This window comes from Delphinapterus leucas, chromosome 13, assembly GCF_059928025.1.
Source record: "Delphinapterus leucas isolate spDelLeu-1000000601 "Yukka" chromosome 13, BTC_Dleu_Yukka2, whole genome shotgun sequence".
NCBI classification, from domain to species: domain Eukaryota; kingdom Metazoa; phylum Chordata; class Mammalia; order Artiodactyla; family Monodontidae; genus Delphinapterus; species Delphinapterus leucas.
In genome coordinates this window covers 67,939,170-67,966,318 of record NC_143141.1, presented here as the reverse complement: position 1 = coordinate 67,966,318, position 27,149 = coordinate 67,939,170, and the positions used below count along the sequence as shown (strand labels likewise).

General features: G+C 39.4%; 1 protein-coding gene across 17 annotated transcripts in view; it reads left to right on the top strand.

Moving 5' to 3' along the window:
* Positions 1-27,149, top strand: part of LTBP1 (latent transforming growth factor beta binding protein 1) — a 425,591-nt gene that overhangs the window by 313,891 nt on the left and 84,551 nt on the right. For all 17 annotated transcript variants that reach the window (XM_022574111.2, XM_089922380.1, XM_089922381.1 and 14 more), the window contains 4 exons: positions 11,030-11,152; positions 17,210-17,332; positions 19,814-19,936; positions 26,370-26,492. In XM_022574111.2, the coding sequence (XP_022429819.2) occupies positions 11,030-11,152; positions 17,210-17,332; positions 19,814-19,936; positions 26,370-26,492 (492 nt within the window). The remainder of the gene's footprint in view (positions 1-11,029; positions 11,153-17,209; positions 17,333-19,813; positions 19,937-26,369; positions 26,493-27,149) is intronic.

Here is a 27,149-nt window from a genome sequence, read left to right as displayed (position 1 = left end):
TGGATTCCTTTTATTTCTTTTTCTTCTCTGATTGCTGTGGCTAAAACTTCCAAAAGTATGTTGAATAATAGTGGTGAGAGTAGGCAACCTTGTACCTGATTTTAAAGGAAATGCTTTCTGTTTTTCACCACTGACAATGATGTTGCCTATGGATTTGTCATATATGCCCTTTATTATGTTGAGGTAAGTTCCCTCCATACCTACTTTCTGGAGAGTTTTTATCGTAAATGGGTGTTGAATTTTGTCAAAAGCTTTTTCTGCATCTATTGAGATGATCATATGGTTTTATTCTTCAATTTGTTAATATGGTGTATCAATTTGATCGATTTGAATGTATTGAAGAATCCTTGCATTCCTGGGATAAACCCCACTTGATCATGGTATATGATCCTTTTAATGTGCTGTTGGATTCTGTTTGCTAGTATTTTGTTGAGGAATTTTGCATTCATGTTCATCAGTGATATTGGCCTGTAGTTTTCTTTCTTTGTCACATCTTTGTCTGGTTTTGGTATCAGGGTGATGGTAGCCTCGTAGAATGAGTTTGGGAGACTTCCTCCCTCTGCTATATTTTGGAAGAGTTTGAGAATGATCAGTGTTAGCTCTTCTCTAAATGTTTGATAGAATTTGCCTGTGAAGGCATCTGGTTCTGGGCTTTTGTTTGTTGGAAGATTTTTAATCACAGTCCCAATTTCAGTGCTTGTGATTGGTCTGTTTATATTTTCTGTTTCTTTCTGCTTCAGTCTCAGAAGGTTGTGCATTTCTAAGAATTTGTCCCTTTCTTCCAGATTGTCCATTTTATTGGCATATAGTTGCTTGTAGTAATCATGACCCTTTGTATTTCTGCAGTGTCAGTTGTTACTTCTCCTTTTTCATTTCTAATTCTATTGATTTGAGTCTTCTCCCTTTTTTTCTTGATGAGTCTGGCTAATGGTTTACCAATTTTGCTTATCTTCTCAAAGAACCAGCTTTTAGTTTTGTTGATCTTTGCTATTGTTTCCTTCATTTCTTTTTCATTTATTTCCAATCTGATCTTTATGATTTCTTTCCTTCTGCTAACTTGGGGGGTTTTTTTGTTCTTCTTTCTCTAATTGCCTTAGGTGTAAAGATAGGTTGTTTATTTGAGGTGTTTCTTGTTTCCTGAGGTAGGATTGTATTGCTATAAACTTCCCTCTTAGAACTGCTTTTGCTGCATCCCATAGGTTTGGGGTCATTGTGTTTTCATTGTCATTTGTTTGTAGGAATATTTTGATTTCCTCTTTGATTTCTTCAGTGATCTCTTGTTTATTTAGTAATGTATTGTTTAGCCTCCGTGTGTTTGTATTTCTTACAGATTTTTCCTGTGATATCTAGTCTCATAGCGTTGTGGTTGGAAAAGATACTTGGTATGATTTCAGTTCTCTTAAATTTACCAAGGCTTGATTTGTGACCCAAGATATGATCTGTCGTGGAGAATGTTCCATGAGCACCTGAGAAGAATGAGTATTCTGTTGTTTCTGGATGGAATGTCCTATAAATATCAATTAAGTCCGTCTTTTTTAATGTATCATTTAAAGCTTGTGTTTCCTTATTTATTTTCATTTTGGATGATCCGTCCATTGGTGAAAGTAGGATATTAAAGTCCCCTACTATGATTGTGTTACTGTCGATTTCCCCTTTTATGGCTGTTAGCATTTGCCTTATGTTTTGAGGTGCTCCTGTGTCTTTTGGTTGAGGCATTTAATCCATTTACATTTAAGGTAATTATTGATATGTATGTTCCTATTACCATTTTATTAATTGTTTTGGGTTTATTACTGTAGGTCTTTTCCTTCTCTGTGTTTCCTGCCTAGAGAAGTTCCTTTAGCATTTGTTGTAAAGCTGGTTTGGTGGTGCTGAATTCTCTTAGCTTTTGCTTGTTCGTAAAGGTTTTAATTTCTGCATCAAATCTGAATGAGATCCTTGCTGAGTAGAGTAATCTTGGTTGAAGATTTTTCTCCTTCATCACTTTAAATATGTCCTGCCACTCACTTCTGGCTTGCAGAGTTTCTGCTGAAAGAGCAGCTGTTAACCTTATGGGGGTTTCCTTTTATGTTATTTGCTGTTTTTCCCTTGTTGCTTTTAATATTTTTTCTTTGTACTTAATTTTTGATAATTTGCTTAGTATGTGTCTTGGCGTGTTTCTCCTTGCTTTTATCCTGTATGGGACTCTCTGCACTTCCTAGACTTGATTGACTATTTCCTTTCCCATATTAGGGAAGTTTTCAACTGTAATCTCTTCAAATCTTTTCTCAGTCCCTTTCTTTTTCTCTTCTTCTTCTGGAATCCCTATAATTCTAATGTTGGTGCATTTACTGTTGTCCCAGAGGTCTCTGAGACTGTGCTCAGTTCTTTTCATCATATTTTATTCTCCTCTGTGGCAGTTATTTCCACTGTTTTATCTTGCAGGTCACTTATCAGTTCTTCTGCCTCAGTTATTCTGTTATTGATTCTTACTAGAGAATTTTTAATGTCTTTTTTTGTGTTGTTCATCATTGTTTGTTTGCTCTTTAGTTCTTCTGGGTTCTTGTTAGACGTTTCTTGTATTTTCTCCATTCTATTTCCAAGATTTTGGATCATCTTTACTATCATTACTCTGAATTCTTTCTCAGGTAGACTGACTATTTCCTCTTCATCTGTTTGGTGTGATGGGTTTTTACCTTGCTCCTTCATCTGCTGTGTGTTTCTCTGTCTTCTCATTTTGGTTAACTTACTGTGTTTGGCGTCTCCTTTTCGCCGGCTGAAGGTTTGTAGTTCCCGTTGTTTTTGATGTCTGCCCCCAGTGGGTAAGTTTGGTTCAGTGGGTTGTGTAGGCTTACTGGTGGAGGGGACTGGTGCCTGTGTTGTGGTGGATGAGGCTGGATCTTGTCTTTCTGGTGGGCAGGAATGCATCTGGTGGTGTATTTTGGGGTGTCTGTGACCTTATTATGATTTTAGGCAGCCTCTCTGCTAATGAGTGGGGTTGTGTTCCTGTCTTGCTAGTTGTTTGGCATAGGGTGTCCAGCACTGTAGCTTGCTGGTCGTTGAGTGGTGCAGGGTCTTAGTGTTGAGATGGAGATCTCTGGGAGAGCTTTCGCCGTTTGTTATTACGTGGAGCCGGGAGGTCTCTGTTGGACCAATGTCCTGAACTCAGCTCTCCCACCTCAGAGGCACAGGCCTGACACCTGGCCGGAGCACCAAGACTCTGTCAGCTACACAACTCAGAACAAAAGGGAGAGAAAAAGAAAGAAAGTAAAAAATAAATAAAATAAAGTTATTAAAATAAAATATTTTTTAAAATTATTAAAAATTTATGAAGTAAAAAGTAATAAGGCTTCCCTGGTGGCACAGTGGTTGAGAATCCACCTGCCAATGTAAGGGACACAGGTTCGTGCCCTGGTCCGGGAAGATCCCACATGGTGCGGAGCAGCTAAGCCCGTATGCCACAACTACTGAGCCTGCACTGTAGAGCCCACAGGCCACAACTACTGAAGCCTGTGTACCTAGAGCCCATGCTCCACAACAAGAGAAGCCACCACAGTGAGAAGCCCGCGTATGACAATGAAGAGTAGCCCCCACTCACTGCCACTAGAGAAAAGCCTGCGCAGCAACTAAGACCCAACACAGCCAAAAATAAATAAATTTATTTTAAAAAAATAAAAAGTAATAAAAGGAAAAAAAAGGTAAGAAAGAAGAGAGCAACCAAACCGAGAAACAAATCCACCAGTGATAACAAGAGCTATTCTAACAAATAGCTATGATAAAAAAGCTATGATAGCTATTTTGTTATCAAATAGCTATGATAACAAAAACTATTCTAAAAAAACAAAGAAACACAAAAACGGACAGACAGAACCCTAGGACAAATGGTAAAAGCAAAGCTATACAGACAAAATCACACAAAGAAGCACACATATACACAGTCACAAAAAGAAAAAGGAAAGAAATATATATATTAAAAAAGAGGAAGAGAGCAACCAAATCAAAAAACAAATCTACCAATGATAATAAACTCTAAATACTAAACTAAGATAAACGTAAAACCAGAAGCAAATTAGATGCAGAAAGCAAACCCCAACTGTAGTTGCTCCCAAAGTCCACCCCCTCAATTTGGGATGATTAGTTGTGTATTCAGGTACTCCAGAGATGCAGGGTACATCAAGTTGATTGTGGAGGTTTAATCTGCTGCTCCTGAGGCTGCTGGGAGAAATTTCCGTTTCTCTTCTTTGTTCGCACAGCTCCTGGGGTTCAGCTTTGGATTTGGCCCCGCCTCTGCGCGTAGGTCGCCTGAGGGCTTTTATTCTTTGCTCAGACAGGATGGGTTAAAGGAGTGGCTGATTAGGGGGCTCTGGCTCACTCAGGCCAGGACGATGGAGGGGTATGGAATGCGAGGTGAGCCTGTGGCTGCAGAGGCCAATGTGACGTCGCTGGATCACGGGACCCTGGCAGTGGCGGGCTGCACAGGCTCCCCGGAAGGGGGGTGTGGATAGTGACCTGTGCTCGCTCACAGGCCTCTTGGTGACTGCAGCAGCAGCCTTAGCGTTTCATGCCCATCTCTGGTGTGTGCACTGATAGCCGCGGCTCGCGCCCAGCTCTAGAGCTCATTTAGGCAGTGCTCTTAATCCGCTCTCCTCGCACACCCTGAAACAATGGTCTCTTGCCTCTTAGGTAGTTCCAGACTTTTTACTGGACTCCCTCCAGGCTAGCTGTGGCACACTTGCCCCCTTCAGTCTTTGTTCACACAGCCAACCCCAGTCCTCTCCCTGGGATCTGACCTCAGCTCCTAGACCCCACCCGTCCCAGCTGGTGAGCAGACAAGGCTCTCGGGCTGGTGAGTGCTGGTCGGCACTGATCCTCTGTGCGGGAATCTCTCTGCTTTGCCCTCTGCACCCCGGTGGCTGCACTCTCCGAAGCTTCCCCCCTCCGCCACCCGCAGTCTCCACCCAAGAAGGGGCTTCTAGTGTGTGGAAACCTTTCCTCCTTCACAGCTCCCTCCCAGAGGTGCAGGTCCTGTCCCTATTCTTTTGTCTCTGTTTTTTTCTTTTTTCTTTTTCCCTGCCCGGGTACATGGAGAGTTTCTTGCCTTTGGGGAAGTCTGAGGTCTTCTGCCAGCATTCAGAGTGGTTCTGAAGGAGTTGTTCCACATGTAGTTGTACTTCTGATATATTTGTGGGGAGAAAGGTGATCACATCTTACAACTCCGCCATCTTGAAGGTCTCTCCGCCATGCTCGCTTTTCTGTCAAATACGTTCTCCCATCATCTTTAGTATTTGTTTGGCCAAAAAGTTCATTTGGGTTTTTCCATAAGATGTTACAGAAAAATCTGAATGAACTTTTTGGCCAACCCAATGTAAAGACTGTGTGAAGAATAGTTGAGGGATAATTGAAGTAATGTTTGTGGGGGGAGTAATCCTGTATTTTCATGTAGCATGGTGATAGAATAAGATGTTTTCTTCCCATATCAAATGGTGCTCACTCACTGAAGTCTCTTGGTCACTAATGAATTACATGAGGTTGAATGGCTTCAGAAAAATGACTGGTTCACCGTGTTGACAGACTCATGTCCTTGGTAGTAAAGGAAGTAATGCAGGTAAACTCTTGCTCTGGACCCTATTCTGACCAACCCCAAGGTGGGTGAAGTGGAAGGGGTCAGTGCAGCCACGGGCTGGCCTGTGGGAAGGTGGCCACTGCGGACCCTTAGAACTTCAGAGGTCCTGCCCACCACAGAGGGGCTTTGGGCTGTCTGGTTTGTTCCCAGGATATTAGGAAGGGAAATTTCAAAAGGGTTCCTGACCCAGATGAAGTACCTCTTGAGGCAATGAGAGAATTTGCAGGTGGGATTGCTGGCCAGCTGGGAATCATCTTTGTGAAATTGTGGAGAATGGAAAGTTGCCCAGGACCTGGAGAGAGATTAATGTCCTCATTTCCCCCCAAAGAGGAAAGAAGGTGGAGTTCGGGAACTAACGACCACTGAACTTCATGTTGATCTTGAAAAAGAACTGTAGACTGCAAGATTCCAATGATGAGGTGAAACATTTTTTAAAGGATGTGATGATCATAAAAATCAGCCAGGTTCATTAAGGACAAATTATGCCTCTGACTGCCTCTTATGATAGGGTTATTAAAGGAGGAATCAGGAAATCCTATAGGTGTGGCATATCCAGTTTTCACCAGGCATTTGTGAGAGTCATTCAAAGTATTGCGGATGAGAAGGATTAATTTGGATTGGGTGATAGTACAGTGAGGTGGATTCATAAACTCGTTAACAGTCATCCACAAATTGCTGACCTAGTAAACTCCTGGCAACTTCCTTACTGTGGAGGTTTAATTAATTCATGAATGGCACCTGCCAAATTATGTCCCCAAAGCCCATAGGTAAATTGTTTTTCTTGAATTTGTGACCCATTTTTCTATGGACAGTTTCCCTTTTGAACTCATTATGTATTATGCGTGTAAGAATTTGGGTGATACAACTCTTCTATAAGACTGTAATCCTAGAATGAGTTTTGAGCTCCAATACAGAAAACAGAGACATAACCATCTCCCTCTGCTGCAGGGGTAAAAGGGGCTGTGGGTGTTGGGTGGTAGATAGTAGGGTGGGTAGAGACCACCTTGTTTCCCATGGCATTGGTCCTCCCAAGGGTTAGAAGTAGGGATTATGGGAGCCTGACTTTCTGTCAGTACCATTCAGGGCCCCACAAGTTTGTACTGTATCCTTGACTGAACTGAAAAACCCTGGAAACGATTGGAAGTTTTTAAAGTAGAGGAACAACATCATTGGTCAGATTTGTATTTTAGAAATATTGCTGTGGCTGCAATTTGGATAATGGATTTGATAGGGTAAAACTTTAAATAGAGAGACAAAAGATTATGCCAGTAACCCAGGTGAGAGATAATGGTAGTGGTGGGAATGAAGTAAAGTTGGGTGTATTTGAGAGAGATTTGGTAAGTAGAATTTACATGACTTGGTAGTAAATTGAATGTGGGGAAAGAGGGAGAGTAAGGAATCGAGAAGGGATGACTCCCAAGTTTCTGACTTGGACATCTGAGTGGGTCGTGGTAGCCTATATTGACATGAAAGACAGCTTAAAGAGAAGGCAGGAAAAGGATCAGTTTGGGCCATGAGGACTGTGGGACATCAAGTAGAGATGTCCCAGTAAACTAACAGAATATAACAGTAAAATTAATTTCTAAGATCGTAGCTGTGGTGATGAGCAGTTAAGGAGAGAGGTCTGGCTAAAGATACAACACTGAGTTTATTTCATTCCCTTTACATCCACCAACTGCGACTCCACTCTAGACACCTTCCTTCTGTATAGAGATTCTTTTTTTTTTCTTAAATTGAGATATAATTGTGAGATAGCATTATATTTCAGGTGTACAAAATGATTCAGTATTTGTATACATTGCAACATGATCACCATAATAAGTCTAGTTAACATCCATCACCATACATGGTTACAAATTTTTTTTTTCTTGTGATGAAGACTTTTAAGATCCACAGTTGACCCTCTAACAATGAGGGCGTTAGGGGCACCAACCCTCTGTGCAGCTGAAAATCTGCATATAACTTATAGTTGGCCCTCTGTGTCCACGGTTTCTCCCAACCACGGATCACGTAGTACTGTAGTATTTACTGTTGAAAAAAATCCATGTGTAGTTGGATGCATACAGTTCAAACCCGTGTTCTTCAAGGGCCAACTGTATTCTCTTGGCAACTTTCAAGTACACAATACAGTGTTACTAACTATGGTCACCATGCTGTACATTACATCACCATGACATTTATTTTATAGCTAGAGGTTTGTACATTTTTAGTGATATTTTACTATATATCATTATCTCCTTAAGAGCATAAGTGCCACTAAGCTCATGTACTTATTCAAACTGTTCTATCTACAGGATTCTGGTTCCATGCAATTATGACTGTAGTAAGTAAAGAATAAACGCACCAGGGTCTCCTAGATATTTCAAAGCATTCTGCTTCATCGTTAATCATGGTAGTAGCCTGGTAAAATAGAAGTTTTATAAGTATCTCCTGAATGGTAATCTGCAATGCCTGTTAATTTACTTTAAGAGAAAATATGGTCTTAGAAATTCATTTTACTGTTATACCCTGCAGTCTTATAAATCACACTGTCTGGTGCATGAAAAATTAAAAAGAGCAATTGATACATTTTCAACTTGTTAATATTTTTGAAACCAAACCAGATCCTAGACGTGACATTTTTGCATTGCTGTTGGAATTTCCATGCCCAGCGTCTATGTTCATTCTGTCCCATTATTTATTTTGGCTCCAGTGTTTGGCTTCTTCTTTGAAGTAGTTTGCTTTCAGTGTTTACAAAAGTGGACTCCCACAACCAAAGAAAGGATGGATAATGAGTCAGTCTGAAAGTGTTACAATTTTTGTTTGTAATGGAATAGGGTCACTCTACTATAATTAGTGATGTTGTGAAAGCAAGGCAGAACGCCTAGGCAGTGTCAATTACTTGGCTGTTTTCAGTATGCATATGGCATACACACACGTGGACACACACAAGATCCCCGGTGCCTTATTTTGGTAATACTCTACTTCTGAATTCCATTGTAAAAAAGAAAAAGATAGAGTACAGTTTTAATGAAATGCAGTGCAAATGAATGATTGCTGACTTAAAACTAGGTCTCTGTTAATGTGCTCGTGATTCTCTGTTAATATTGAGGTGGAAAGCTGTATTGCTTTTGTGGCAAGCATTGTGAAATGAAAGGGATACAGTCAAGAGCCTTTTCCTTTTTATTGTTTGTCTGCCTTATGTATAAAATACTTTGATTAAGTTGTAGCCCACTGTAAAATTAAGTATAAATTGTGATGCTGTGTATATTTTTGGTACTTTATGGTTGAAGTTTTTTCTCTTTAAATTTTTGATTTTTTATGCTACATTATATACCTTCTTTCTGCAATATACAGTCGACTTACCCAGGGGCATTCAAATGGGGCACAGAACTCAAATTTTTCTTTTTGAATTAACAATATTCTAGTAGGAGCTTAATGAAAGTTTCTTGAATGAAATCAGTGAACACTTAGATAATGATTATTGATATAAATGCTGTGTTAGCAAATCATAAAAACAAAGTCATGCTTTTTCTGTTTAACTTTTTCTATCTCTAGACTTAACTTTGCCTATGACAGAACCTTACAGTTTAAAAGATGGTCTTTGGAGTTAGGCTGACTGAGTTCAAATCTGAGCCATCAGTTTCTAACCATGTGGCCTTGGACAAGCTTTGAACTTCTTTAAATCTCAGTTCCGTCCTCTGTGAAGGGTTAACCCATATGGATTTTGTTAGCATTAAATGAGAGAATATGTGTAAAGCCTTCAGTGCCTTCATACAGTAAGTGCCTGATAAGGATTAGCTATTATTCCATTGTATATATGTGCCACATCTTCTTTATCCATTCATCTGTCGATGGACACTTAGGTTGCTTCCATGTCCTGGCTATTGTAAATAGAGCTGCAATGAACATTGTGGTACATGACTCTTTTTGAATTATGGTTTTCTCAGGGTATATGCCCAGTAGTGGGATTGCTGGGTCGTATGGTAGTTCTATTTTTAGTTTTTTAAGGAACCTCCATACTGTTCTCCATAGTGGCTGTATCAATTTACATTCCCACCAACAGTGCAAGAGGATTCCCTTTTCTCCACACCCTCTCCAGCATTTATTGTTTCTAGATTTTTTGGTGATGGCCATTCTGACTGGTGTGAGGTGATAACCTCATTGTAGTTTTGATTTGCATTTCTCTAATGATTAGTGATGTTGAGCATTCTTTCATGTGTTTGTTGGCAGTCTGTATATCTTCTTTGGAGGAGTGTCTATTTAGGTCTTCTGCCCATTTTTGGATTGGGCTGTTTGTTTTTTTGATATTGGACTGCATGAGCTGCTTGTAAATAAAAAGAAATGAAATTGAGTTATTTTTAGTGAGGTGGATGGACCTAGAGTCTGTCATACAGAGTGAAGTAAGTCAGAAAGAGAAAAACAAATACTGTATGCTAACACATATATATGGAATCTAAAAAAAAAAATGTAAAATTGGTAGCTAGTGGGAAGCAGCCGCATAGCACAAGGAGATCAGCTCGGTGCTTTGTGACCACCTAGAGGGGTGGGATAGGGAGGGTGGGAGGGAGGGAGACACAAGAGGGAAGAGATGTGGGGACATATGTATATGTATAACTGATTCACTTTGTTATAAAGCAGAAACTAACACACCATTGTAAAGCAATTATACTCCAATAAAGATGTTAAAAAAAAAAGATTAGATATTATTATTGTATCTGCCTCTTCAGCCTATACCCCACCTTCACACTACCCAGTAGGCTTATGGTTGTCCCTTAGATTGTGTTTTTTTCTTTAATCACTGATTCAATGCCATCTTAGAATGTTTTGCCTGATTTTTTTTCACCTTTCTGTTAAAACTTTCCCATGGTTTTTGTGGGTCATGAGTCATATCTCTTGTTTCGGTGAACGCTGACATTCTACTGAAGTTCATCAGTTCCCTAACTAGACCTCCACGCATCTTTGGTTCTTTGGAATATTTTATCTTGCAGGGGATGTTGCTCTACATCTATCGTCTCTTCCTCCCTCCTCTCTAAAACAAGCCTTCCATTGAGTTTATTTGTAGAGCATGTATGGTTCCTTTTTTGACTTACTTTGCAGAAAGTAAATTAAGCCATGGAACCATCATACACATACCTCATACCAGAGCTTCTCTTCCTCTTAAGCGCTAATTTGAAAGCTTATCTTAAAGAACCTGCCCCTCTTGGGAATTCTCTGGTGGTCTAGTGGTTAGGACTCCACACTGTCACTGCTGAGCGCCTGGGTTCAATCCCTGGTTGGGGAACTAAAAATCCCAGAAGCCGCATGGTGCGGCCAAAAAAAGAAAAAGAATCTGCCCCTCTTTAGAAGATCCACTATTTCTAACCAAATTCAACTTTACTTACGTTTTATTTCTTTTTTTCCTCTTTGTCTTTTGTTTCCCCTTTCCATTATACCCCATTCTTTAAGATGTGGATGAATGCCTGGAACCAGATATCTGCACAAATGGTACTTGCTCCAACCTCGAAGGATCCTACATGTGTTCATGCCACAAGGGCTATACCCCAACTCCAGACCACAAGCACTGTAAAGGTAAATACTGTGATCAGATGTCTCATTTTTATTTGAACTGCACTTAAAAACATATTAGAGTAACCAGCCTTAAAAAAGGGAAACATACTACCTGTCATTTATTTTGATTGAGCTTCTTGGAGCACATTTTGGTTGGCATCTTTGAAAGTGACTCCTCATGGTGATTAAATACAGACCCTATCTGTTTACATAGAGAAAAACAGTGTTTTTTTAGAGAACATCTGTAAACCACAGATCTATTTTGTTTTTTCCAGTTATAAAAACAAGACATGCAGTTGTACAACTCTGTGAATATACTAAAAACTATTGAATTGTACACTTTAAATAGATGAATTATGTGGTGTGTGATTTTTATTTCAATACAATTGCTATTAAAAAACATGCATTTGCTATACGAAATGTGGCAAATGCAGAAAGGTAAAAAAGATAAAGTAATAATCTTTCCACCTCATTTGTGGATATTCGTATCTCATGGATATTTTATATCATTATGTTCTGTGCACAGTTTTCTATCTACCTTTTTGTCATTTAATAGTATATCATGAGCATTTTACAGTTCATTAATAACTCTTTTCAAACATTAGTTTTAAAGGCAGTGTAATGTCCCGGTGTATTGCTGTGTCACCATTTTCTTGCTGTTCTTCAGGTGTTGAACAACATACTTTTTCCAGCTTCTGATTATTATGTAAAAATAAAACCTAACAGGCATCTCTTTAAAAAATAAACCTTTGCCTGAATTTTCGGATAACTTCCTTATTTATAAAAGTGGAATAATCAGGCAGAATGTTCTGTGTTTAACTATTTCAGTAGAAGAACACTAATTTCTAATTTTAAAATGTGTGTTTCTTTTACTTCTAAAAGATTTAATATGTATTTTATGTGCTAATTTCCTAAACACCTCTAATTATTAAACACTTATTTCATACATCTGTTAAACATTTATATTTCCTCTTTTGTAACTTTGTTAATATCTTTTCCCATTAATCAAGTTTTTAAGTCAATGTGTATGAACACTTTATATATAGGATATATATATATAAACCTATGTACAGTGTATATATTTAACGTATACCGTTTTCTTTAGAATATTAGTGTAATTTGTCCAAGGTTTTGCTAATTTTTTAAATAATTTTTTAAGAAGTTTTCATTTTTTCTGTGGTTAAATCTATGGATTGTTTCCCTTCTGCTATCTTCCATCACTTTTATACCTAAAAGCATGCTCTTTCAAAGGGAGAAAGAGGAAATAAGTAAAAAAATTTTTCTTTACTGTCTCAATGAAAGTGAAGGATCTAGGGTAGTGGTTAATTTATCACTGTGGTAGGGAAGCAGTAAACAGATACCGTACTACTGACCTGTAAGAATTGAAGCATCTTCCACTGGCAGTAGGGAATTCACAGACGTCTGAATTTGCTGCCTTACTCCTTCCATACAGCAAAATACTATCCACTCCCAGGAGAGTGTATGAAGTAGGCACATCTCCCTTTTCTCCTGGTCCTTTCCCACATCCGCAGCTTTCCTTCTGACTCCTTAAGCTGGGCATCTCCTCAGAAAAAGTTAAACATGAGAATCACTTGAAAGGTATTATATCTTCCTTACATACAGGACTAATGGTGGCTGAAGGTCTCAGCATTAGAAGCCATTGTTAATCTTTATTTGATTGCTGTATCTGGTTTATTGCCTGTCATGTTACTTTCTCTTCCCAGTCTGCCTGCTTCTTCTCATCTGCTTATTCATAAAAACCCTTGTAATCGGCCCGCACTTCATATTCCAAATTTGTCCCCACTGCTTTCTTCAGTTTGCAATCTCTGTCCCATCCAACTGATGTCACAACTGCCCTGGGTATATTCTGTGCTTATTTTGACTCAAGTACTTGCTCATAATTATCCTGCCCTGCACACCGATCTTCTTCCTCACTACTGACCTGAATCCTTGCTCTTCCAGGGATTCACTATACCACCTTGGATAAATAATCTCAGGTTTCCTGATATCATGTCATCCCTAAAATTCGAGGATTGGACTCTCTAGAGGGAAAATGCTCAGAGTAAATACATGTTGAATGAATGACTCATTACCACCGTCTTCCTCTTGGCATTGCCATCCCAGATGAGCCTGCTCCTCTCTAGTCAGTCTCCCTACTACCTGAGAATTCACGCCATCAGTTGATGCCACCCCTAGGAACACTCGTATTTTCTAGTCTCTGGGGCACTCTGCTGGGCTGCTGCAGAAGCTTCTATTCATCCTTCCTTTCCTTCCTCTCAAGTGTATGAAGGAACCAACATGTTCCAGCCACTGCGTATGTTACCAAGAGGCTGAAATCTCTCAAAGAACTATTACTCATTGGAAGAGATGCAAACCTGCATCAGATAATTGGAGACAGTGAAGTACTAAGTGATGAAAGTTAAGTTGTCAGTGATGTCATGTGAATGTCATGTACTCCTGACATTATGTGAGGACCAAAGCACTTTACCTCTGTGCTATTCTTTCCAAAAACCTGTAACCCCTGTCTTAATCATGAGAAAAACATCAGACAAGTCCAAATTGGGGACATTCTGTGGAATTCTGACCCATATCCTCAAGGCAATTGACGTTGTCAAAACAAGGAAAGACTGACTGGAGAGATGAGACACCCGCATATAATGTGTTCCCCTGGATTGGATCCTGGAACAGAAAGAGGACCTGCATAGAAAAACTGGTGAAATCCAAATAAGTCTGGAGTTTCGGTTTTTTTTTTCTTTTAAAAGGCAGTATGTCATATTCTAGCTGTGATACTCTGAAGCTGTGTTAGCTTGGATAAGTTATCTCATTTCGCCAGGGCTTACTTGCTCATCTGCAAGAAGGTAATGATGATGGCATCTGTGAGGGTTGCATGAGATAATATAGGGTAATGAGATATCAGAGATAATACATGGAGGATGAGATATAAGGCAGGGGCAGAGCATGACATTTTGTGGTAGATGTTGTTATTCACCGAATAATAGGCATGTACAAAGTTCTGCTGAAGCCAAGAAGTGTGTGACTAATTCAGATTGCATGCTTCTGGGAAGGCTTTGCAGAGGTGTCGCTATTTGAACTTGGTCTTAAAATATTGAATACAGGGGGGAGAGAACCTTAGCAGGCAGAGGAAACAGCACCGCATTGACTGTGTCTTCACCTCACTCAATGTACTGACAACTCTTTTCAGGTTGTAAATACATTATCTAGTGTATTAATCCATTACTTATTTGTATCTTTGTATTTCTTTGTACATTTTAGTGCTGTATGTACTAAATGTATAAATACCCTAGAGATAGTCTCTATTTTAACTCTGAGCAGGACTTATCATAGTAATATGGGCAAAAAGTCCCTTAAAGAAATACCTTTTGGGACTTCCCTGGTGGCACAGTGGTTAATAATCTGCCTGCCAATGCAGGGGACACGGGTTCGAGCCCTGATCCAGGAAGATCCCATATGCCACAGAGCACCTAAGCCCGTACGCCACAACTACTGAGCCTGCGCTCTAGAGCCCAAGAGTCACAACTACTGAAGCCCACACGCCTAGAGCCCGTGCCCCGCAAAAAGAGAAGCCACCACAATGAGAAGCCCACACACCGCAATGAAGAGTAGCCCCTGCTCGCCGCAACTAGAGAAAGCCTGCGTGCAGCAACAGACCCAACGCAGCCAAAATAAAAATAAAATAATAAATTGATTAAAAAAACCAAACAAACAAATACCTTTTGTGAAGAATAATATTTTCTGTTCATCTCTTGGCACAAGAGAGAGAAGACATTTGTCCTGCATGCCTATTTTATTAGAAAGTATTCTTTTGTCATAGGAATTTTGTCCCTCATCAGAAGAGAAAAAATGCTTTTTAATGTGTAGAATTATGCTGCCTCTGTTCCTGTGTCCTTTTAAAGACCCAAAGATCACCTCATTCAAGATAACAGAGTTGCCTCGAGTTTTTCCAAATATGTGTATCATTACTTGTAATGAATTACTTCTGACAGTCTTCCCAACATAAATGAGTAACTTATGTAAGATGTCTGGTGTATCCTGACAGTACTTGGAATGGAGGGTATAGCCTTGCTGCAAACATCTTCACATGGGAATGCTTAATTTTTCATCTTCTTTGAGAAAGTCAAAAAGAGGCCAAAGCATTAAAAATGTTGTCAGACATTACGCGAGATCCGACCAGCTACATGAGCTATTGTTGGTCTTAAATTCTTGAACTGACGTCTCAAGTATTTTATAGAATGTGCTGAAAGAAAACATGGTGTGGGCTCGTCTTTGCTGTCGACCACTTGAAAAGCTAGTAGACTGAGAATGCTGGAAAGGTGTAAAATCATTCGTAAGACAAAATTCTTATTTAATTTCTCTATTGGTAGTCAACAGTTGGCAGCCAGGAATTATATATAAACAAAAGGGATCAACTTCACAATAAGTGAAACAAAAGTTTCTAGTAAACTCAAGTAATTTCTGCAAGAAATTAAATCAGAAACAAATTTCTGAACTCCAGTTACATTAATAGTCAATGTGAGCTTTTTCAGGAAGCATAACCTGACACCTTGCTTACATGAAGATAAAATTCAAAAGGTTAATGCCTCACTAGAGGTTAAGAAATGCAACTTTGCTCAGGAAACAGGTAATTGTCAGTGATACTTGAGGGAAAGGACTGTGCAGTTAATTGAGTTCTCCTGGCAAAAACTTGTAGATGCAAGGGGGGAAAGTGGTGGAAGAGGGGCGTGGTGGTGGGATGAATTGGGAGATTGGGATTGACATGTATACACTAATATGGATAACTAATAAAAACCTGCTAGATAAAAATTTTTTTAAAAACCTTGTAGATGCATTTTAAGTAACAGGATATTTTCAGAAGGAAGCACTAGTCAGACATTGATCTTTAGGATGTGATTTCCTTAAAACAAGTTCTGCTCTTTTAAAATCAGGACTCCTCTCTCCCACCCTGAGTACAGGGCTGATGTGTTTTCATCCATTGTCTCCACTAATCCTCACAGCAGACCTGTGGTGGAGGTGGTGAAGCTCAGTCCTACCATATTTTAATGATCATAAACTCTTACAAACTGACTAGCTCTTCAGCAGAACATTCTGAGGCTGTATCCTCATAGAGAAGGCAAGACAGCACTATCTAATTAGATCAGACCAACCTGACAGCCAAACAAAAGCGTTTAGAAAACACGCGCTGCTTCTACCACAAGTGTTCAAGGTATTGAGGAGGCCAGGCTTTTCTTCATTCGTGTAAATTCATATCCACGACTAGGAAACTTATAAAGAATTATGTTCTTTCTCAGTCAAGAGCTCTATGTTTATTCAAGGCATTTGAAAAAAAGTCCTCACTCATCACTTTCTCCTTAGACATTCCAACATCTATCATCAAAACATCATGCCTCTTGGCTTTCCTTGTTACTTTGAAAATGAGCTCAGTGTCCTTTAACACAACTGTTTGACCTTATACTTTTCCAGGTTCTTCTAGTACAGTAGAAACCTCTATTTCCTCCCATAACTGCCTCCATTATGGTTTTGTTTTTTAAATTCTTGGGAGAGTTTTAATTCTGCCTTTTTTCTGCCTTCTACAGGTCTGCAAACTGCCTCGTAGCCATTTGTGCTGAGGTTCTTTCTTTTTTCAACTCTAAAATATTTCATATTGTGTTTGTGCTATATCCAAAGTATGAGAGAGAGAGAGATGGCAAAGAGCTTGATGTTGTATTGAAGACAATTTTACTTCATCATAAATTTATCATCTATTTGTAATTATTTCTTTTCTACAGTTCAGCGTACTGAGGTTGATGGTTGGTACACTGGTGGGCTGATTCAAACTAAAATGTAGAGTGCCCCACCTAGGAGAAGTACTATTATTTTTGTGATAATAACCCCAGAATGCATTGGAAAGGGCAGAGCCTTTTTTCTGCTTATTAAAAAGTTTCTATTGTGGTTCATGCCTTAAAAGGCCAGCCTGGAAATGGAAGGCTTGGAGGGCAGTAGCTTGGTTTACAGTCTCAAACTTTAGCTAATGGGGTGTTTAGATATAAGAACTAATGTAAACAATTGTCATTGTGTTTACAGATGTTGACGAATGTCAGCAAGGGAATCTGTGCATAAACGGGCAGTGCAAGAACACCGAGGGCTCCTTCAGGTGTACCTGTGGGCAGGGCTACCAGCTGTCAGCAACAAAAGACCAGTGTGAAGGTAGGAGTGTAGCACCATGAACTACTGTGATTGCAGTTTAAGGCACGTGCCTACAAAAAAATGTGCACTCAGTAAAGTGAGTGGGTTTTGAGAAACTACCTACATGATTGTTTTATTGTGCCAGAAATCAAGGGACTTACACTTAAGTCAGGAAAGTCAATGAAACAGGATGGGAAAAGTCTAAATTTGAAAACTAAGGTATTAGTGGTCAGTGGCTGGGCATTACTATTGGAAAGAAAAATGGTTACTCTGTGTAATTCCTTACTTGCAGAAAATCAATTGTATTAAAATCATTTGAAAGTTTCACCTAATAGGATTAACACTTAGAAGCGAATTATGTCAGCCTGGTATTATGTTTTGGAATATTAATGATCTAGTTTTTGTATGCATTGAGCTTTTTAAAATTCTTACTTTAAAAAAAATAATCACTAAACAAGACTTTTCAGGAAGACTGAAATAGCATCCCCCTTATACTCAGGGATGAAGTTTGTGAAATATACCCTGTTCCTACAGGTGATAGTGAGGATTTTGGACCTCACTGGGGTTGACCTTAGACTTAAAAAAAGTATTTTTCTTCATTGAACTTCATACAGAATTACAGATTGGCCCTTCGACAACACACGTGTGAACTGCATGGGTCCATTTATACACAGATTTTTTTCAGTGAATACTTAGAGTACTACACGATCTGTGGTTGGTTGAATCCTCAGACGCAGAGCTGTGGAGACAGAAGACCAACTGTCAGGTTAAATGCAGATTTTTGACTGTGTGGTGGTTGGCCCCCCATAACCCCCTCATTGTTCAAGGGTCAACTGTACTTCACTTCCCAACACGTATATGCTTCCTGAGCTTGAAAATACTATGGTATCACCAGTGACAAGCACAAGTGTCCAGAGTTCCTGAAAAGAAATGTCATTTAAACGTCATTTATTTAAGAATACACATTGTACTTGATCAGTTGTTTTATTATAGGGAAACAAATCATATCCATGTCTGTATGTAAACTTTAGATATTTAATAAGTAGAAAGGTCTCCTGAGGCACTGTTATAAAAGAGACAATGTATGGTGGTCCTACAAAGGGATCTACCAATATTATCATAACCTTCTTCAATTATCCCTTTCTAGAACAAAGAGAGTCATTACAATACCTAATCTAGAGGTGAAGAATGATCAAACACACACAAACACACTCATATACACAGATAAATTAAGTAATTTGTTCTAGATTCTAGTCCCTCTCAAAGTTTTTATACTTTATTGAATGAATCCTGACCTTTACAGTGTGTGTGATAAGAGTAGACGTCCACACATAATATAATAAGGCCATCGTGTTCATAGTCCTTCCTTTTGAAGAGCCAGTGATGTCACTCCTAGAGATAAGTCAGACACAGGAGAATCACCCACCAGGTTAGAAATAGGGGCAAACCAATGTTAGGTGCTAAATGCCAGGATAATCAGAATGATGCTATAAAGCCGAGTAGGATAGAACAGTGGTGTAGGGTCCCTGTGGTGTTAACTCTTGCAGAATCACATTGCCAGAAGTAGATACACATACGCAAAATGTGATGAATAAAGTTGATCAGCAAACAACATGAAATAAGTGTCTGCTGATTGCTGAAACACTAGGTCATCTAAGGAGTCAAAAAAGATGTGGTAGACAGAGGCCTTGCCTCAGGAAAGTCAGAATCTGATGGTGAAGGTAAATGATGGAATACATGCAATATATTATCATGCCTTTTATGTGTGGATATGATGCAGGCACGTGTGTGAGCCTGAGCTCAGGATTGCGTTTACAAAACAAATCATCTCTAAGCAGAGGATGTGTGTGTCAAGCAAGAGAGATTCAGAAGCAATGTAGGTATCAAATGGGCTGAGAGCCCATTTGAAGGACCATTAGATTTGCCCAGAAAATCATTGAGAGAGAGAGAAGGTGGAAGCCTGATTGCTAGGGGTCTAAAGGGTAAATTACTGAAAAAGAATTGAAGACCTTCATGCCATGACACTTTTCAATCAGGGGGGTCAGCAAAGTTCTCCTATAAAGGGCCAGATAGCATATGAATGTGTGGTGCTATTTTCCAATAAAACTTTATTTATAATAATAGGCAGTGGTGGTCTGTAGCTTGCTGACCCCTGCTTTAGACTATCACAGGCCTTAGTGCTTTTAAACTCAGAGTGTTAAACTTGAACCTATAGAAGGAATTCCAAGAAGCTTCGTTGTGATTCCCAGATTACAGCCAAGTATTTGCCCCTCATCAGTGACCAGTGGAATTAATAGGTACAGATTCTTAGCTCATTGCTTAAAATTTTAAGCTCATCTGGTTTTCCCTACAGGGATATTAATGAGTGACTTTTTACTAGAGGTCAGTTTGAACCACATAATGAAAATTCTAAATTAATTAGAAACCAGATAGTTTATGAACGATTAAAAACTCACTTTTAAAGCACCACTTCTAAGTTTCTTTTTACTCTCTTGCTCATAGATATTGATGAATGCCAGCACCGTCATCTCTGCAGTAATGGGCAGTGCAGGAACACGGAGGGCTCCTTCCGCTGTGTTTGTGACCAGGGTTACAGAGCGTCCGCCCTTGGAGACCATTGTGAAGGTGAGAATTGCTCTTGATGGCAGAATCATAAAATGTGAGGATCAGGGAAATCTGGACATCATCCTGGCCTCTGTCCTTGACCCCATACTTTTGACTTCACAGTTGAGGACACGAGGTCCCTGCAAGATATTTTCCCCATGGTCACACAAATAGTGCCAAGAAGTGCATAGAATCAAGGTTTTCCTTACACTACTCAGAGCAGTTATGCCAGAAGAATTATGCCAGCTAAATGAATAAAGAATCAGTTTAACTTTTCTCAGCTGTGGATGGTTTATCCTGGGTGTATAGTTCTGTATAGCATCCATTGGGATGCAGGACCAGTGGTACCAACGATCCAAGTAAGTAAAGACAAGTTAATTTTCCAGAAAAATGTAAAGTTTCTAAAGCCAGACTTTAATTCAATTTTGAGCTTTTCACATAAAATATTTCTTCAAGATAACCCATGTGTACAGCATTTGTGAGCTGTTAACCACTTTCACTACCTGCCTTGGCTCAGAACCCCTTTGGGTGGTCAGAGCTGCTGAAGCTGCCTGTCACCAGCCTGTCACTTGTGAATTCTCTGTGTTCACTGTGTGTTTTTCCCACTCATCTGCTGATTTGCTGCGTTTAGACCCTGTCAGTTATGAAAGCAGAAATGTGAACATGGCAGGGTTTGCCTCACATGGTGAGGTGGTATCTGCTTGAGGGTCTGAACCCCACCTTTGATAGAAGAGAATGAGCTTTTCAGTGATTGGTTTTGTGGCACATACTTCAGTGGCCCCAGATACTTTTGGACTTTTCAGTCCCATTGGTTGGGAAAGATCAACTGTATTGTATCCTTCTCTTCTGACCAGAGAACTTGGCTCAAACAGTCACAACCTGTCTGGAGGGCAATTGGTACCGTTTCAGAGGTGTTAAAATGTACATTATTGTTGAATCAGTGGGTCATCTTCTAGGATTTTATCCTAAGGTGATGTTTTTCAAAGGGTTAATACAACCAGTGAAAAGTTGTAATCAACATACCTATTGAAAAAATAGGCAAATGATCAAGTGATAAGTCATAATAACAATAATAATTGGTTGTCTGAAAACTATGGATGGGGAACTCTCCAATATATGGGTAAATGTTGATGATTCAACATAGTGGCAATGCAAGATGGAAGAGGCAGTCGTGTTTCTGGGAGCCAGTCATGGAAGAATCTATTCTAAAAGTAAGTAGGTGGTAGGGCACATGCTAAGGCACTGAAAACCTACACTGACCACCAGTATGTTTTTTGCCCTAATTCCTGGCCTAGCCAAGAGGATAACCAGGCCATTGACTAAGTCTTGGGTAATGGGTGTTTATTATAGGACATGTTCCTCTATTTTGGCTGTTTTAATATGTAACCATTTCACCAGAAGTCCAATATTTTTATTCTAAAACCATCCATTTCATGAAAAGCCAAATAAAAACGTTTCCCCAGCTTCCTTGGCATTATTAATATATATGTTCCATTAGAAAGCTTCTTTTTAAGTATATAATCAGACTCTTTTCTCTTCAAGTCAGGACTAATTTGCCTAGTGTCTTAGGTTATAAATAGGACTGGAGTCCAGTCAATTAATTCAGAGCTCCCTTTGAAACGATTTTAGCACTTCAGCCTGCTAATTCCCAGCCAGCACTGTTTCTGACCCTTCCCAGCCTTATGCAGCCGTAATTAACTGAGCTGTGACGGCTCACTTACCTTTCACGGCTGTGGGAGGAAGAGCCATCTTTCTTGTTGGCATTTCTATTTACATGTGTAATTTTCCTCTTCTAACTCTGGCAGAGACTTGTTTTCTTGCAGCGTTATCCTGCAGTCCTGCTGGCCTTCTCGTGGAGTCAGAATCCCAAGCATTGTGCTGATTTCTGTGGGCAACGTATGCCAGCACACTCAGTAGCCACTCAGTCTGTGATTCTGGGTGGCCTCAGTGGTCCTGGTTATTAGAGGTCTTGGTATCTCAGCCTTCAAAGGCTCTGCCTCTGACTTGTTTTCCCTCCAGGCACAGTCTCTGCTTCCATGCCTACCTTGGCACCTTCCCCAGCCCCTTGCTGTGGTTGCTCCATGCTAGTCCCTTGCAAAGCCTGAGAAGAAGATTCATGATTTACTCTGTCTTCCTATGGCCCTTCTCTGTTGGTCATTTCTTTGCAGACCAAATCGAAAAAGGGAAGAAGTGCTAGTATTTCTTACCTTCTGACATTTCTTTCCAAGTCAGAGTCATCCATTTATTCATTTATGCATTCATTCAACAAAAATTTGAGTGTCAAGGATGTGCCAGGCACTGTTTTAGGTACAGGATATACAGCAATAAACCAAACAGACAAAAAGTCCTGCCCTTGTGGAGCTTACATTTTAGTGAGGGAGATAACAATAAAAATGATAAATAAATAAACTATATAGTTTGTTAAATGGCAGTAAATGTTAAGGGGAAAATTAAAGTGGGGTACATGGGGGGTGCGGAGGGAGGGAGGAAGAGTGATGGTCTTAAATAAGTAGGCAAGCAGAGGTTAGCCTGAGATGATGACATTTGATTATTTCTGGGAGAGTGTTCCATGAAAAGGCTTTGTGGAGGAGATTAAGAGCTTGACTTGGGCATATTCAGTCTGTGTTGCCTACAGTGGGTATCCACATGAAGATATCCGAAAGACAATTGGACCTATGTGTTTAGAATTCAGGGGTGAGTTCTGAGCTGGGATACATCAGCATGTAGACAGTGTTTAAAGCCGTGAAGTTGGATGGGATCACCAAGGGAGTGAATGTAGCTAGAAGAGAGAAGTTGTCCAAAGACTGAGTCCTTGTCCCTCATTTATTTAGAAGTGAGGAGGTGATAAGGAACAAGCAGAGGGGATTGAGAAAAAGTGGCAAGTGAAGGAGCAAAACCAGAATCCAAGAGAACATTTCAAAGAGGGCGTGATGAGCTTGTGTCAAACATTGCTGCTAGGCAAGATGAGGACCAAAAGTTGACCATGGCATCTAGCCAGGTGGAGGTCCTTGGTGACTGCCAAAGCACTCTCAGTGGAGAGGTGACCACGACTGACTGTTGCTATCCTTAAAGCCTGATGGCCAACTCCTAGAAGAAATTCCTTTCATATCACCCTAGTTGGTGGTGTCAGACAATCCCACATCGGGCTCTCTTAATATTCCACCTACTCTTTTTTTTGCTTTTGAAGATAGAGATCTTGCAAAATTTTTAAACTAAACCAGACTCTAACATAGTGCACTGGGTTTTAAAATCTGTACAATTATTTATAAACATTTTTAAAATGCTTCCTTTTACTCTCATATACATTATTTCTCTTAGATTTTGGAAAGTGAATGAAAATTATTTTAGGATAGGGTGAACAAAGCTGACACATTTCCATTATGCTGAGGCACATATATTGGTAACAGAGTGTTGTTCCTGAAATTCATATCCTCAGGATTCTACTTGCTCTATTTTGAATTGAGATTTTTCACATAATGCTAATGATCAAATGTGCCTTTTCTTATTTTGTTGTCTCAATTTCCGAAAGAGCAAAGAAAGAAAGGTAAATCTAAAAATGGACCTCCAACTCAACACCTGTTAGAATGGCTGTGGAGCTATTAGAATAAATATGGAACAGTTGGAACTCTCTTACCTTGCTGGTGGGAATGTAACATGATGCAGCCACATTAGAAACTTCAAAAGTGAAACCTACTATGTGACCCAGCCATTCTATTCCTAGGAATTTACTCAAGGAAAATGAAAGCATATATTCACACAAAGACTTACACATGAATGTTTGTCAAAACTTCATTCATAATAGCAAAACTGTAAACAGTCCAAATACCCATCATAGGTGAAGGGTAAACAAATCGTGGTGCATTCATACAATAGAACACTACTCAGCAATAATGAGGAGAGAGCTATTGATACACATGACAACCTGGATGACTCTCAAAAACGCTATGCTGAGCAGAAGAAGCCAAACAGAATAGGGGCACAAGTAACCTTTTGGGGCAATGGAAATGCCTATACCTTTTTGGTAATGATTGGTCCAGGTTATTCCTTCAGTACATGTTTTTTTGTTTTTTTTTTGTTTTTTTTTTTAGCTGCATTGGGTCTTTGCTGCTGCGTGCAGGCTTTCTCTAGTTGCGGCGAGCGGGGGCTACTCTTCGTTGCAGTGCACGGGCTTCTATTGTGGTGGCTTCTCTTGTTGCAGAGCACAGGCTCTAGGCACGTGGGCTTCGGTAGTTGCAGCACGCGGGCTCAGTAGTTGTGGCTCATGGGCTCTAGAGCGCAGGCTCAGTAGTTGTGGCGCATGGGCTTAGTTGCTCCATGGCATGTGGGATCTTCCCAGACCAGGGCTCGAACCCGTGTCCCCTGCATTGGCAGGCGGATTCTTAACTGCTGTGCCACCAGGGAAGCCCCTTTAGTACATGTTTTATGGCAAAGATCCATAAACAGTAGACTAGAATATCCCCATTTGGCTCAACCACTTCAAAATCATGAAATAAGCAGAGAGTTGGGGCTTAAGAATTATTTTCACAGAAGTTATGTCTAAAACCCTTTTCTCAATTAAATTTGGTTCCACTTTTAGGAATCTTGATCTACCAAAGGTCAGTTAATCAGTGAATAAAACCTTTGTTGGCATAGTCAGGCTTTGCAGGAGACACTTAGTCCTCCGTGCTGTTATCTTTCTTAATTGTGCATGATGGTTCCTTTACGGATTCTTTCACAGAAATTATAACACCCAAGGCATTAGATTAACAGGAATGGAGATTTTAAGGTCAGACTGGAAAAAGAGACTAAGGAAAATGTCACCAAGCTTTATGTTTGTCACTACAGAATGACATTCTTACAAAGGTGTGTCATTAATTCCTTAAAAAACATTGCATTTGCAATGATGTTAAGAATCCAGCAGTGGATCCTTACAGATATAAATTGATACAGAAATGCCTGTGCCTTGATTGTGATGGTGGTCACAAGAACGTGTCTACATTTGTCAAAACTCATTGAACTGGACTCTTAGGCACATTCGTTTTATGTAAATTATACTTCAGTGTGTTGGAGAACTTTAGTGTGTTGGAGAAACACACTAAAGAAGAAGTGATAAATCACTTTAGTTGTGACGGAGTCACATCAGCATTGTTTTACATTTTAGGATCAAGTATTCAGAAACACTTTAAAAATGGGTGAACCTCATAATAATTTATTTTGATAGAATGAAATTATAAGGTGCTTCTCTTTTATCCGCCCCATGAATGGTACGGAAGGCAGTTAATTAGTTGCTTGGGTTCTATGAGGAATATTTAATTCCTGTGCCCACATTTTCAACCAGACAGCGAGGAGAATAAGGCAGCAACAGTCTCCATAGTCACTTCTTCCTGGACCGCCTCATGTATTTTAGCAGCAATCATAATTATTAGCAAGAAATGCCATAACATGCCAAATTTCTGAGAAAACAAAGAAGGTTTTGTTCTTTAGGTTTCTTCAGTGCTAATAATTTGAATCCTACACGTACAACAGAATCGGGGCTCGTGGAGTGTGTTAGGAATAATGAGCTCTGACTAGGAGTAAATGAGGTAATAAACAGCCCTAGTGAAAGATCTGCCTCAAGTTCATGCAGCAAGGGGGGGTCATTAATTGTCTTACATGCTCACAGTCAAGACCCATTATTGGTTACATAAACCATTTTTAGTTGCATATACGTTATAAGTACATACGTTAGAAAAAATTCAGGCAACATTATACCTGTTTGTGATAACTGCTGAGTAAGTGACTTTTGATTTTGTTGACTCCCTTGCCCGCCAAAAACTCTTCTTCCCCCTCTGCCACTTTCCACCCTGCTGTCAAGGCTCCAAGTAAGTTCCTTATGTTACCCAGGCCACCTTTGAGCTCTGTAGTGTCTCTTCTCTAAATTCATGTGACACTGGAAGTTGGTTTTAGTCTTTTGACAAATATCTTTTTTGACAATTCTTATGTTAAATTATTTTGAACTTATAAAGCAACTCAATATTTTTGTGTTTTTTCTTATTAATATAATTTGGGTTTTTTGGTACAATCATTTTCCTTTGGAGGCAGGGAGCATGCCAAGTACTTTAAAAACCTTTCCTGTAATGCATAATATAGGATCTTGTATAAATAGATGCTCAAGATATTCTTATTTGAGGAATAATTTTATTCTCTATCATCACGGAGAATTTAACCAAGTAAATTACTGTTTGTTATAGAATCTTTACTTTCCTCTTTGAATTGATTTTATTTGATGTTAAAACTTGTTTATTGTGCAAAGCCAAAATCCTTTCAAAATATTTCATTTCTCAAAAACTCTAAAAGGTAAACCGTCATCCATTTAAAATAATGCGTTATGAGAGATGTAAAATAGTGTTCATTTATGTGAGTCTGGTGTGTAAACATAAGGAAAATGTTTTGCTAAATACGTTTTGTCTTTTAAATTTTGTAAATTGACTTGTAGATATCAACGAGTGCTTGGAGGACAATAGTGTTTGCCAGGGAGGAGACTGCATTAATACTGAAGGGTCCTATGATTGTACTTGTCCAGATGGATTCCAGCTAAATGACAATAAAGGATGTCAAGGTACTTCTCTCTCCATCTTCTAAATTATAATTTACATTATTGTTCAGTTCTGCGTTGCTTCCTGATGATAGTCTGCGGTTTTACCACTTTATATTAAGTGAGCTATGCCAATTTGTATTTGTATAATATTTTTCTTGAGTCTACATCAAGTACAGGAAGTTCTCGCTTTGCACTGCACCATGTTAACTGAAACTCATGTGTTTTGGAACTGTGTCCTAGCTTTGTGTGCTTCTGTGGTAACTGAGATCACCTGTACTTTGCTGTTCCTTCCATGGGCCAACCTTGGTACTTGATTCTAAATTATCTTCTAGTTTTTTTTATCTCCTTCATGGGTCTATTTAATTTTGTCCCGTAGCTGATATGTATCTGCTTTTTTTTTTCTTCTCCTGATCCCTGTTTTTATCCAGTATCTAGCTTCTCCTCTCCCCCAAAAACCTCACTAATGTTTTGGTCACAATTATAGAGGACAGGATTTTATGTTTTTTCAAAGTGCTATCATGTTTAATCTCCTAAACAGCAGTCCTCCTCCCCTTATCTGTGGTTTCACCTTCTGCAGTTTGTTACCCACAGTCAGCTGCAGTCAGAAAATATTAGGTGGAAAATTCCAGAAACAATTCACAAGTTTTAAATTGCTCACTGTTCTAAGTAGTGTAATGA